Below are 15,186 nucleotides of genomic sequence, written 5' to 3'. Positions count from 1 at the left end.
TTCTTGATCTTACTGCTACACCTAGGTGCGTCCCCAGGATGCTCAGACTGGAGTCTGGAGACCAGTTACCAGCGGTGTACCACAGGGATCAGTGCTGGGTCCTCTGCTATTTGTGATTTTTATCAATAGCTTGGAGGAGGGGGCTGAAGGGTGGGTCAATAAATTTGCTGATGACACCAAGATTGGTGGAGTAGTGGATGAGGTGTAGGGCTGTTGTAGGCTGCAAAGAGACATTGATAGGATGCAGAGCTGGGCCGAAAAATGGCAGATGGAGTTTACCCTGATAAGTGCGAGGTGATTCATTTTGGTAGAAAACATTTGAATGCGGATTACAGGGTCAACGGCAGGGTTCTGAGGAATGTGGAGGAACAGAGAGATCTTGGGGTTCATGTCCACTCTGAAGGTTGCCACTCAAGTGGATAGAACCATGAAGAAGGCCTATAGCGTGTTAGCATTTATTAACAGGGGGGCTTGAGTTTAAGAGCCGCGGGGTTATGCTGCAACTGTACATGACCCTGGTGAGACCACATTTGGGGAATTGTGTGCAGTTCTGGTCACCTCACTATAGGAAGGATGTGGAAGCATTGTAAAGGGTGCAAAGGAGATTTACCAGGATGCTGCCTGGTTTGCAGGATAGGTCTTATGAGGAAAAGTTGAGGGAGCTAAGGCTTTTCTCTTTAGAGCGGAGGAGGATGAGAGGCGACTTAATAGAGGTTTATAAGATGACGAGGGGGATAGATAGAGTGGACGTTCAGAGACAATTTCCTAGGGTGGATGTAGCTGTTACAAGGGGGCATAACTATAAGATTCAGGGTGGGAGATATAGGAGGGATGTCCGAGGTAGGTTCTTTACTCAGAGAGTGGTTAGGGTGTGGAATGGACTGCCTGCTGTGATAGTGGAGTCGGACACTTTAGGAACTTTCAAGCGCTTATTGGATAGGCACATGGAGCACACCAGAATGACAGGGAGTGGGATAGCTTGATCTTGGTTTCGGACAAAGCTCGGCACAACATCGAGGGCCGAAGGGCCTGTTCTATGCTGTACTGTTCTATGTTCTATGCTCATCGGAGGTGGAGGCAGCCAGCCTTTGATGCCCTTGACGGACGTCCTCTGGAAGACCTGGACCCGGAGGGCCCTTGCCGACTTACCAATGTCACTGGGGTTACCGTGACACTCTGTTCTGGCCGCTGTCCTTGATATGCACCGATATCAGGAGGGGGGATTCAGAAGAACAGGAGGCTGCTTTAGTCTCCTTGGTGGCAGGCCCCGAGTTGGCCTCCAGCGCTTCCTCTACCCTGATGGTGCCGTTAGGGTCCATGGGGGACTCCATGGGATAGAGGGGCAGCTGGGGTGAACTCCAGAAGCCTCGGAGTCATCTGGCTCTGCCAGTCTTGGCAGCTCCCCATTGCCTGCACTATGTGTGACACACTCAGCGATGCTCCTCAGTGACTGGGCCATGCTCTGAAGTGCCTCGGCACCTGCATCTGGGACATGTCTCTCAGTGACTGGGACATGATGTTGAGGCTATCATCTCCATCAGCTCAGGGAGAACCTTGTCCAGAGGCTCGACATCTGGCCGGGACCCAGCTGAGCCCTGGGATCCAGCAGACCTCTGACTGCTGACTCCCTTGGCTGTTCCTCTCTCTACCCGATGTGCATCAGTAGCTGTGTGGTGCTCACGACATGGTGCCCCCGAAGCCTGACCACTAATGTTGCCCACCGAGGTGTGTGACTCCGCTGGTGGAAGGTGTGGGTGATAGCTGTAACTCATTGCAGGTGTTCTCTTCGGAGCTCCCTTCCGAACTGTTCTCTTGGGTGACAGGAGGTGGGTACGACTCCAGGTGGCCCGGCCCTATCAGATGGTGATCTTGCCAGACAATGGACATGTGGTCAGTGAGAGGGAAGGATCATTTTATGGGACATCTACAACACACTTATGACAGATCATCTGGGTGAATGAGCAATGGATCCTCACCTCTCTGGCGTAGGCTAACTTCGCTCTCGGTGACTGATCTCTCCTCGGACAAACCTGCAATTTCCAGGGCCCTACCCTCATAGGAAGTGAAAACCTGAATCTCTGGCAGACCTTCCCCCGTCTTCAAGCTATCTTATTATAGACATAGAACATACAATGCAGAAGGAGGCCATTCGGCCCATCGAGTCTGCACCGACCCACTTAAGCCCTCACTTCCACCCTATCCCCATAACCCAATAACCCCTCCTAACCTTTTTTTGGACACTAAGGTCAATTTATCATGGCCAATCCACCTAACCTGCACATCTTTGGACTGTGGGAGGAAACTGGGGCACCTGGAGGAAATCCACACAGACACAGGGAGAACATGCAAACTCTGCACAGACAGTGACCCAGCGGGGAATCGAACCTGGGACCCTTGTGCTGTGAAGCCACAGTGCTATCCACTTGTGCTACCGTGCTGACTGTGTAGGGGTACAGACAAGTTTCATGTCACAGAAAAAGACTAGAAAGTACCACTGATGCTATGGTTGGAGATGGGAGAAGTATGTTTTTTTATTGGCTAACAAGCAGGAGTACAGAGCATTCGGATAAATGGGCCTTTTTCTGGTTGGCAGGATGTGAGGCGTGGTGTGCCAAAGGGATCAGTCCTGGGGCCTCAACTTTTTACTATTTATATAAATGATTTGGATGAAGGGATTGAAGGTACGGTTGCTAAATTTGCTGACGACACAAAGGTAGGTAGGAAAGTAAATTGTGAAGAGGACGTAATGAGGTTACAAAGGGACATAAAGAGGTTAGTGAGTGAACAAAAATCTGGCAAATGGATTATAATGGGGGAAAATGTGAAATTGTCCAATTTTGCAGGAAGAATAACAAATTCTCTTCTTATCTAAATGGTGAGAGATTTCAGAGCTCTGAGGTGCAGAGGGATCTGGGTGTCCAGTGCATGAATCACAAAAGACTAGTCAACAGGTACAGCCAGTAATGAGGAAAACTCAGAGAATGTTATTGTTTATTGTGAGGGGAATTGATTCCAAAAAAAAAAGAATCCATTCTCCCCATTTCAACACAGTTAACATTCACTCTCCCATTACAACACAGTTAGAATCCACTCTCCCCATTACAGTACAACTCAAATCCACTCTCTCATTATAACACAGTCAGAATCCACTCACATTACAACACAATTATCATTCACTCTCCCATTACAGCACAATCAGAACCCACTCTCCCTTTGCAACACAATCAGAATTCACTCTCCCATTACAAGTTAGAATCCATTCTCTCATTACAACACAGTCAGAATGCACTTTCCATTACAACACAGAATGAATCCAATCTCCCCACTGCAGCACAGTCAGTATCTACTCCCATTGTACACAGTTAGAATGCACTCTCCCATTGCAACACTGTTACAATCCATTCTCCCCATTACAACACAGTCAGAATCCACTTTCCCCATTGCAACACAGTTAGAATCCACCCTCCCATTACAACACAGTTAGAATCCAATCTCATTACAACACAGTCAGAATGCACTCTCCCATTACAACACAGTTAGAATCCACCCTCTCATTACAACACAGTCAGAATGCACTCTCCCATTCCGCACAGCCAGAATACACCCTCCCCATTGCAACAAAGTCAGAATCCAATCTCTCATTACAACACAGTCAGAATTCACTCTGCCAATACAACACAGTTAGAATCCATTCTCTCATTACAACACAGTCAGAATCAACTCTCCCCATTACAACACAGTTATCATTCACTCTCCCATTACAACACAGTTAGAATCCACTCTCATTACAACACAGTCAGAATGCACTCTCCCATTGTGTACAGGCCTATATCCACTTCCCCCATTGCAACAAAGTCAGAATCCAATTTCCAATTGCAACACAGTCAGAAGCCACTCTCCCCATTACAGTACAACTCAAATCCACTCTCTCATTATAACACAGTCAGAATCCACTCCCATTACAACACAATTATCATTCACTCTCCCATTACAACACAATCAGAACCCACTCTCCCTTTGCAACACAATCAGAATTCACTCTCCCATAACAACAGTTAGAATCCACTCTAACATTACAACACAGTCAGTATGCACTCCCCATTGCAACAAGGTCAGAATCCAATCTCCCATTACAACAGTTAGAATCCATTCTCTCATTACAACACCGTCAGAATGCACTTTCCATTACAACACAGTCTGAATCCAATCTCCCCACTGCAGCAGTCAGTATCCACCCCCATTGTACACAGTTAGAATGCACTCTCCCATTGCAACACAGTTAGAATCCACCCTCCCATTACAACACAGTTAGAATCCAATCTCATTACAACACAGTCAGAATGCACTCTCCCATTACAACACAGTTAGAATCCACCCTCTCATTACAACACAGTCAAATGCACTCTCCCATTCCGCACAGCCAGAATACACCCTCCCCATTGCAACAAAGTCAGAATCCAATCTCTCATTACAACACAGTCAGAATTCACTCTCCCCATTGTAACACAGTTAGAATGCACTCTCCCATTACAACAGTTAAAATCCGTACTCCCCATTCCAACACAATTAGAATCCACTCTTGCATTACAACACAGTCAGAATCCACTTTCCTGTTACCACAGTTAGAATCCACTCTCCCATTACAACAGTTAGAATCCGTACTCCCCATTCCAACACAATTAGAATCCACTCTCGCATTACAACACAGTCAGAATCCACTTTCCTGTTACAACACAGTTAGAATCCACTCTCCCATTTCAACAGAGATGGAATGCCCTCTTCTAAAGATTATTATTATTATTCTGTCACAGCACAACCAGATTCTTCTCTCCTATTACCTACTGTCAACCCTGCCATACTCCCTCTTCTGTCTAATTCTGTTACCCCAAAACTCAATGGGCTGGATTCTCCGATCCCCGATGCCAAAATTGCATTCGGCGATGGGGGGGGGGGGGGAGAATCCCCGATGACGACAGAATCAGGGGCGGTGCCACTTTCACGATGCTCCGCCCCCTGAAAAGCCATTGCCTGAGGCCTGCCCCGTGATGCTCCATCCCCGACCGGCCGAGTTCCCGACGGCGTGGAGCACGTGTGGTTTCACCTGTCGGGAGCTCAGCGTGGCGACTGCGGACTCTGTCCAGCGCCTCCACAGTCGGGGGGAGGGCCAGTCCGCAGGCAGGAGAGTCTTCATTCAGGGCTGGGGGCACTGCAGGGGCGGTCCGGCGTGCCCGAACAGCTGAAGGGGGGGGCAGTCTGCGGACTGCATCCGCCGTGAAGCACGGCGCGGCCGCTGCAGGCCGCAAATGCTCCGGGCCCTATCGACAGCTAGAGCTGGGAGCTCTACGATGCCTGGCTGCTAGCCGAACCCCCTCCCCCCTGACTGCTTTCACGCTCGTGTGGGGGGGCTTAGTCTCCCAAACGGATAATCCAGCACAATGTTCTTATTTCACTGTGTTACCCTCCATATTCATGAGAGACTCCAACTCTGTCTCAATTTTCCTGCAGATTACAGAGTGTGTTCATAATATATGTTCTGTTTCAAAGAAAACAACCCCAGTTTACAATATCTTTTCTCTAAACTAGAATTTTTTATTCTTGGCAACATCCTTGTAGATTTCCTCTGTATATTGTTTAGTCAATTCGATAATGCCATGTAGTCCTCTAGCTGTAATTTCACCAGTGTTTTATACACTTTGCACATAACCTCCCTGTTCTTGCTTGGTGCAGGAAAACAATTCCTATATCTTCTTAACTACAATATCTCCTCTCCCAGCTACCTTCTGGGATCTGTGGACATGCATTTGGGAGGGTAATCAAGATATGCTCAATAAATGATAGGATAAGGCCAAATATAAAGCTTCAACTCGAGGTGACCACCTGCAGAAACATCTGCCCGCAGACCCACCACAGTGAATCCAGTTATAGCTCAAGCTCTGAAACCCCAAACTCGAGCTCCTTCAGATGAGGACACTTGAGGGGTTACACAATGCCACTACTTAATAGGCAAATAATTAAACTTAAGACTTGTCTCTGATTTTGGTAAAAATAATCATCAGGAGGCAGCATGGTGGCCCAGTGGTTAACACTGCTGCCTACGGCACTGAGGACCCGGGTTCGATCCCGTTTGTGTGGAGTTTGCACTGTCACCTCCACAACCCAAAGATGGGCAACACTAAAGTGCCCCTTTATTGGAAAAAAGATAATTGGGTACTCTAAATTTATTTTTAATTTTTTTTTTAAAATCATCAGTTATTCACCAATTACCTCGTGCACCCTTACCTCTGAATTCTCTGACTGAAGACTATTTACTCAGCCAATTTACTCACTCCCGAAGCTTCTCGATAGTCACTGTGCCACGACTTAAAAATCTTAGGCAGAGGTGTAGCTGGGAGGATGTTATAGCTTCAAACAGTTGTCCTCCATTTTACTGGTGTTCAGAAAAAGAAAGATGCATTTTTCTAACACCTTTTGTGACCACAGAACATCCCAAAGCCAATTAAGTCCTTTTTTTTGAAGTGTCATCATTGTTGTAATGTTAGAAGTATGGTGGCTATCAGTTACACAATAATTTGTTTTTGATATTGAGGGATACCGAGCCCAGGGTTGACTGAGAGGCAAGAAGGATACCAACCCATCTATGCCTGGCACTGCTCAGGGACTGTTGTGGTTTCCTTCAGGGTGACACGGCACTGGCTGGCTTCCTGATGCACCAGCCATGATCGCTGAGATGATACCCCAATCCTATCACTCAATATTACACTGTGGATACACAACAGACACACGAGCACCGTCAACATTTCACAACCAGGCCGCAACAGGATTAGTTTCTGCCATTACTATCCTGGACGGTGAATGCTTCCTCTTTGAATCTCTGATTTGTCCCCCTTTCTCAGATCATGATGCAGGCTCCCTGGCTGACTGTCAAACCAAAGCCGGAGGAAGAGCGGGTGAAGAAGGACCTGGCAAAGAAATTGAACTCTCTACGTTCTCAGCAGCAAAGTCAGATGCATCGACTCGACCTGTGGCACAATAAGGTTCTGTCAGAACTGGAGAGAAAACCAGAGAAACGAGGAAACAAGACACAGGTATGGAACAGAATGGCAGCAATGATATTGGCCTCATCTGTCAATATGCTGTGAGGAGCTGTGGAGATACTCGCTCTCACACGGACACCACCAAATGACAGTGATAACTCCGGCATAGATTGCAAGATCACTTTGGGCAGTGACAACCCTATTTACTAAAGTTAAGTTACTAAAATTAAGCCTCACAACTGGGGATGTCACTGCCACTGGAGAAGCACTGTTATTGGGGATAACTCTGGCACTGGAGAATCGCTGTTAGTCTGAATATAACTGACACTGGATGGTTACTGTTATTGGGGATGTCGCTGGCACTGGATTGTCACTGTTATTGGGGATGTCGCTGGCACTGGATTGTCACTGTTATTGGGGATGTCACTGACACTGGAGAAGTCATTTATATTGGGGAGATTATTGACACTGGAGGGGTCACTGCTATTGAGGGTATCACTCCCTCTGGAGAATCACTGTTATTGGGGGTATCACTCCCTCTGGAGAATCACTGTTATTGGGGGTATCACTCCTTCTGGAGAATCACTGTTATTGGGGGTATCACTCCCTCTGGAGAATCACTGTTATTGGGGGTATCACTCCCTCTGGAGAATCACTGTTATTGGGGTATCACTCCCTCTGGAGAATCACTGTTATTGGGATATCACTCCCTCTGGAGAATCACTGTTATTGGGATATCACTCCCTCTGGAGAATCACTGTTATTGGGATATCACTCCCTCTGGAGAATCACTATTATTGAGGGTCTCACTCCCTCTGGAGAATCATTGTTATTGGGATATCACTCCCTCTGGAGAATCTTATTGGGGGTCTCACTCCCTCTGGAGAATCACTGTTACTGGGGATATCACTGACACTGAAGGAGTCATTTATATTGGGGAGATTACTGACACTGGACAGTCACTGTTATTGGGGATATCACTGACACTTGAGGGTCATTGTTATTGGAGATATCACATTATGATTCTTCAGTTTAAATCTTCGTCCACTGCTCTATTTATCTTTGAGGGCCTCTGCTTCTGGTTTCCATTGGGCTCTTGCCTATTATCTATTTTATTGCCCTGGACATCTGGGATGGGATTCTCCGTAATCGGCGCGATGTCCGCCGACCGGCGCCAAAAACGGTGCAAATCAGTCCGGCATCGCGCCGCCCCAAAGGTGCGGAGTCCTCCGCATCTTGAGCGGCCGAGCGCTAACCTTGAGGGGCTAGGCCCGCGCCGGACTAATTTCCGCCCCGCCAGCTGGCGCGGAAATGACATTGCCGGGCGGCGCATGCGCGGGAGCGTCAGCGGCCGCTCACGGCATCCCCGCGCATGCGCAGTGGAGGGAGTCTCTTCCACCTCCGCCATGGTGGAGACCGTGGCGAAGGCAGAAGGAAAAGAGTGCTCCCACGGCACAAGCCCGCCCGCGGATCGGTGGGCCCCGATCGCGAGCCAGGCCACCGTGGGGGCACACCCCGGAGCCAGATCGACCCGCGTCCCCCCGGGACCCCGGAGCCCGCCCGCGCCGCCTTGTCCCGCCGGTAAGAGAGGTAGTTTAATCCACGCCGGCGGGACAGGCATTCCAGCAGCGGGACTTCGGCCCGTCCGGGCCGGAGAATCGCCGGGGGGGGCCCGCCAACCGGCGCGGCGCAATTCCCGCCCCCGCCGAACAGCCTCCCCGTAACAGCCTCCCCGAACAGGCGCCGGAATGTGGCGACTAGGGGCTTTTCACGGTAACTTCATTTGAAGCCTACTTGTGACAATAAGCGATTTTCATTTCATTTTTTCATTTCATATCCGGTGCCGGAGAATTCGGCAACCGGTGGGGGCGGGATTCACGCCAGCCCCCGGCGATTCTCCGACTCGGCGGGGGGGTCGGAGAATCTCGCCCCTGAAGCCTTCTTTGATTTCTGGCAAAGCGGGACTGACGTGTGAGGAAAGATTGAGTTGATTAGGATTACGTTCACTGGAGTTCAGAAGAATGAAGGGGGAATCTAATTGAAATCTATAAAATTCTAACAGGACTGGACAGGGTAGATGCAGGAAGGATATTGCTGATGGCTGCGGAGCCCAGAACCAGGGTTCACAGACGGAGGTTGTGGGGTAGACCATTTAGGACAGTGATGAGAAGACATTGCTTCAACCGGAGAATGGTGAGCAGGTGGAATTTGATACCACAGAAAGCAGTTGAGGACAAAACATTGTTGGCTGGTTTCTTCGTCGATGGGATTCTCCGTTGCGCGGCAACACACCCAGACCCGGGTTTCCCGGCGGCGTGGGGTGGCCAATGGAGATCCCATTGGTAGGTGGCGGGAACAGAGAATCCCGCTGCCATCGAGGGTGCACCTCCCACGAAAACGTGGCTGACGGACGGGAGAATTCCGCCATGTATTTTTTCAAGGAGTTAGATATAGCACTTAGGGCGCAGGGCAGCAAAGGATATCAGGGGAAAGCAGGAACAGTTTACTAAGTTGGGTAATTAGCCATAATGATATTGAATGGTGGAGCAGGCTCGAAGGCCCAAAGAACCTCCTCCTATTTTCTATGTTTCTATGCTTTTTTACACCATCTTTCAAGCCATGTATGAATGCAACGTATCTGTTTCTTCCTAACACGCTGTCGTCAGAGTTGGATCACTCATCTGGTGGACTTCAGAATATGCTGAATATTTCAACTTCTCTCCCTGACTCATTATGTTTTTCTTCAACAGGACTCCTGTCCAAAGAAGGTGAAGGTGAAAGGGCCACAAACGCCCAGTACTGCCAAGATCCCCTTTGATACGTCTGCAACTACTTCACAGAATGCGCCGCTGCGTCCGGCTGCACAGGAGCTTGTAAAGGACCAAGAGGAGAACGTGCGGCATCGACACAGAGCTGCTGTCAAAGACCTCTTCCTACCTTTCATTGATCCATTGCCTTGACGCTGTGCATCTGTACACGTGTGTAACACTGTATGCTTGTTCATGCAGCACATTGTGCTGATATGCGACGTATGGTGTCTCTTAGCAGGAACCCCTGCACCTGCAGCTACCTTCACCTGACAGACTCTGTTCAAATCTCTCAGATTCCCGCACCTCACAGACACCGACATAACATGATCTGACCATTTGAATAAACTCAGCAACCAATTCCCCAACCCGAAAGCAGTGGCCTCCCTCACTGACTGAATCTGTAACACAGTTAACGTAGATGGTAGGAATAGGGGCTGCCTGCAGCCTGGGTTGCCAGTGACTGGCAGAGACCACCAAGTGTAGCAATTGTGCAGGTATCCGGGATGGGGGGTCAACGCTGACACGCGGAGGGTGTTAACTGCAGCCTCCCTGCCTGCGCCGCCTGGAAAAATGACTGGAATATTCCTCCCTGGTTTGCATATCTTTTCTCAAAGTGTGCCAAATTGAAAATATAGGCCGCTAAGAAACGGGAATCTTCACATTTAACATCAGCGGAATTCTTAACAAAGTTGGCGGGCTCTTTGGCGGGATTTTGAAAAGTATAATTCCTTGGGTGTAGGGGAATTTGTGACCATTAAAAGTAACAAAGTAACGAGAGTGAAGAAAGTGTTGCACCAAGTGAAGGGTTGTGTGATTTTCCAATAGGGTGAGTGCAATATGGAGCGGGATTGTCCGTCCCGGCAGCCAGCCATTGGGCTTTCTCATTGTGGGCACCCCCACACTATCGGGAAATCCGTGGGCGTGAGTGCTGCCGGCGAAACGGAGGATCCCGCCGACGGAGAATCCAGCCCATGATTATTGCAATGGCAAAGGTTTTCCTAAAGGTGGGCGTTGTAACTCTGACTGGTTTACAGAAAGTAACCAAAGGTCAGTTAACTGAATTGGCCGATAAATTGGAATTGGGATTATCTGCAGGGGTAAGAAAAGATGAGATTATTGAAAGCCTAGTGAAACATTTAAAATGTACAAGGGTTGTTGGATGGACCAAGTTCTCTGAAAAGTGAGGCAATTGAATTGGATGAAATTCAATTACAAAGAGAAATGGAAATGAGGAAGTTTCAAATGCAAGAAAAACAGAGCTTTTAATCAGTAATTGGAACTGAGAAGTTGTCAATGGCAGAAAGGGGAAAAGAGAAAGAGAGAGCATTTCAGCTAAAATTACAGAATCATGAAATCCGTACAGTTCGGAAGGAGGCTATTCGGTCCATCAAGTCTGCACCGACCCTCTGAAAGAGCATTCTACCCAGGTTCACTCCCTTGCCCATCCCACCTTATCCCTGTAACCCCATAACCTAACCTGTACATCCCTGGACACTGGAATTTAGCATGGTCAATCCACCTGACCAGAAATCTATCAATGCAGAAAGTTAAAGCAGAGACACGAGAGCAGATTGAGGAAAGATGTAATTCTGGATATGAACCTAGTGGGGAGATATTTAGATTTTTACAGGGTCTTCCAAAAGGACATGGAAGCATTTTTAAATTAATTTGGGAAAATAGCAAGACAAATGAAATGGTCATAGGATACGTGGATGCTGCTCTTACAGAGTAAACCTGTAGGTAGGGCTAGTGAAGTCTATGCGCCTTTGTCAGAGGAAAGGTCTGGGGAGTATGATACAGCAAAGAAACCTATGTTGAATGCTTATGAGTTAGTTATGGCTTACAGACAAAAGTTTTCAAATGTAAGAAAACAGCCTGGAAAATTTTATATTGAATTTGAAAGGGTTAATCAAAGTCATTTGAATAATTGGGTGAGATCATTAAAAATAGAAAGAATCTATGAGGCTCGTAGAAAAGTAATTCTGTTGCAGTGATAAGAACTCATGTGGAGGGACAAAGAGTTAAAATTGTAAGGCAAGCTGCAGATCTTACTGATGACTAAGAATTGGTTCATTTTTTAACACACTTTTAAATCCGAGAAAAGACAGTCAAGCAACAGAGGAAGTGATTTAAAATTCAAAGGAGACTTCACACCAAAGTTAAAAACACGGTGCTGAGGGAGTGAGGATTATGAAGAAAGTTAGATGCCTTCATTGTAATAAACTGGGCCATAGAAAATTGGTATTCTGCGAGTTAAATGGCGAGCCAATTGGAGGTATAAGTCTTAAGAAAGGAAATATTAAATCAGAGACTGTAGAACAAGAGAAGCTGGTAGAGTTTGTACAAAGAGAAGAATAAACAACAGGAGTGAATGAAGGGGTGACATTGTGTATACACCTTGTACAGAGACAGAATGAACAGCAGGTAGCTGATGTGTTTGAGGATTTTGTATGTGAAGAAAGTTTTTTCATGTTTACAACATAGAATGGGAAAAGTTATTAAAATTTTAAGAGATACAGGAGCAAGTCAATCCTTAATCTTGTGGGATAAAGATATTTATAATTTAGAATATATTGAAGGGAGAGGTTCTGGTTAGCAATATTCATGGAGAGAAAAAAAAATCCTCTGGTGAAAGTAAAGTTAAGGAGTAGCTGGAAGATGGGAGAAGTGGTTGTAGGCATGGGAGAAACATTTCTCATCTCGGATTCAATTCATTATCGGCATTGATAGCTGGATCACATAATTGTGATGCCTACTGTAGTTAAACAGCCAGTGGAAAATCAAGCTACAGAAAAATTGCAGCTGGACCATCCTGGGGTGTTTCCTGATTGTGTGGTAATGATATCACAAGCGCATAAGCTGAGACAAGAAAAGGAAGAGTTAAGAGCACAGGATGAGAAGAGTGGGATAAAGTTATCTGATGCTATCTTTTGTACGTTGAATCATAGAATCATCGAATTTACAGTGCAGAATGAGGCCATTTGGCCCATTAAGTCTGCACCGGCCCTTGGAAAGAGCAGCCTTCTTAAGCCCACACCCGCTCCCTATTCCCGTAATCCAGTAACTTCACCTAACCTCTTTGGACACTAAGGGGCAATTTAGCATGGCCAATCCACCTAACCTGCACACCTTTGGACTGTGGGAGGAAACCGGAGCACCCGGAGGAAACCTACGCTGACACGGGAAGAATGTGCAGATTCCGCACAGACAGTGATCCAAGCCAGAATCAAAGCTGGAACCCTGGAGCAGTGAAGCAACAATGCTACCGTGCCGCCCACTAATGAAGATGGAAAAGATGAAGGGAAATAAACAGATGTGTTTAGCTCAAAATGATTGCTAGAACTCCAGTCGGGCAATTCCGAAATTAAAACAAATTTATCAAACAGCTTATCGGAATTGGAGACTTACTGTATTCATAGGATCATAGAATGTACAGTGCAGAAGGAGGCCATTCAGCCCATCGAGTCAGCACCGGCCCTTGGAAAGAGCACCTACTTGAGCCAACACCTCCACCCTATCCCCGTAACCCAGTAACCCCACCTAACCTAAGGGCAATTTAGCATAGCCAATCCACCTAACCTGCATATTTTTGGACTGTGGGAGGAAACCGGAGCACCCGGAGGAAACCCACGCACACACGGGGAGAATGTGCAGACTCCGCACAGACAGTCACCCAAGTCCGGAACCGAACCTGGGACACTGGTGCTGTGAAGCAACTGTGCTAACCACTGTGCTACCATGCCACCCCTGAACATAAAGGATCACATATTAATGAGAAAACATTGTGTCCCACATTTTTTAGTGCAGATGAAAAATGGACAGGAATATAGTAAATTTTATTACCGCCTGATTAAGAACCTCCTGCTATTGGAAAGAAATTTGAGGGATAGCTCATGAAATTACATTAGGAGGACATCTCGAAATAAAGAAAGCACAAGCAAAGATACAGAAACAGCTTTACTGGCTGGGACTATTTAAAGATGTAGTTACATTTTGTTGAACATGTGACACATGCCAAATAATAGGGAAACAGCAAGCTGCAATAATGCATGCCCATTGATCCTTCGTAGAAATTTCAAAGAACCTTTTACAAGAGTTCTAGTTGACTGTGTTGGACCACTTTTAAAAACGTGAAGTGGAAATCAATACTTCTTAACTATGATGGATATATATACTAGATTTCCTGAAATCATATTAGAAAGAAACATAAAGAAGCCAAGAGAGTGACAGAGGAATTAACCAAGTTCTTTACTAAATCTTGTTTTCTGAAAGAAATACAATCAGATCAAGGGTCAAACTTCATGTCACGATTATTTAAAGAGGTCATGAATAGCCTGGAAATAAAAACAATATCAATCATCGGCGTATCATCCAGAATCACAGGGTGCTTTAGAGAGGTGGCATCAAACTTTGAAAACACCGATGAGAGTGAATACTCAAGATTACCGTCATGATCGAGACAATTTTTATTATTTGGTGTTCGGGATGCACCTATTGAAGGTGAGAGCCAGCCCCTGGTTTGTGGTTTGGTTTTAGAACATAGAACATCGAAAAATACAGCACAGAACAGGCCCTTCGGCCCACGATGTTGTGCCGAACCCTTGTCCTAGATTAATCATAGATTATCATAGAATTTACAGTGCAGAAGGAGGCCATTCGGCCCATTGAGTCTGCACCGGCTCTTGGAAAGAGCACCCTACCCAAAGTCAACACCTCCACGCAACACGAAGGGCAATTTTGGACACTAAGGGCAATTTATCATGGCCAATCCACCCAACCTGCACATCTTTGGACTGTGGGAGGAAACCGGAGCACCCGGAGGAAACCCACGCAGACACGGGGAGGATGTGCAGACTCCGCACAGACAGTGACCCAAGCCGGAATCGAACCTGGGACCCTGGAGCTATAAAGCAATTGTTCTATCCACAATGCTACTGTGCTGCCCTTAAGAACAAATAAATCTACACTATATCATTTTACCGTAATCCATGTACCTATCCAATAGCTGCTTGAAGGTCCCTAATGTTTCCGACTCAACTACTTCCACAGGCAGTGCATTCCATGCCCCCACTACTCTCTGGGTAAAGAACCTACCTCTGACATCCCCCCTATATCTTCCACCTACCTCTGACATCCCCCCTATATCTTCCACCATTCACCTTAAATTTATGTACCCTTGTAATTGTTTGTTCCACCCGGGGAAAAAGTCTCTGACTGTCTACCCTATCTATTCCCCTGATCATCTTATAAACCTCTATCAAGTCGCCCCTCATCCTTCTCCGTTCTAATGAGAAAAGGCCTAGCACCCTCAACCTTTCCTCGTAAGACCTACTCTCCATTCC

General features: G+C 46.9%; 1 protein-coding gene across 4 annotated transcripts in view; it reads left to right on the top strand.

The window, feature by feature from the left end:
* The window catches only part of LOC140399050 (uncharacterized), a 765,316-nt gene extending 750,676 nt beyond the window's left edge, over positions 1-14,640 (top strand). For 3 of the 4 annotated variants that reach the window (XM_072488134.1, XM_072488132.1, XM_072488133.1), the window contains exons 22-23: positions 6,894-7,085; positions 9,785-14,640. In XM_072488134.1, the coding sequence (XP_072344235.1) occupies positions 6,894-7,085; positions 9,785-9,994 (402 nt within the window). In that variant the 3' untranslated portion in view covers positions 9,995-14,640. Of the gene's footprint in view, positions 1-6,893; positions 7,086-9,784 lie in introns of those variants that run through there. The other variant, XM_072488135.1, reaches the window with a different exon arrangement.
* Positions 14,641-15,186: the final 546 nt, after the last annotated feature.

Source organism: Scyliorhinus torazame, chromosome 22, assembly GCF_047496885.1.
Source record: "Scyliorhinus torazame isolate Kashiwa2021f chromosome 22, sScyTor2.1, whole genome shotgun sequence".
In the NCBI taxonomy this organism is placed as follows: domain Eukaryota; kingdom Metazoa; phylum Chordata; class Chondrichthyes; order Carcharhiniformes; family Scyliorhinidae; genus Scyliorhinus; species Scyliorhinus torazame.
Note: the sequence above shows the minus strand (reverse complement) of the source record. Positions and strands in the feature narration are given on the sequence as shown.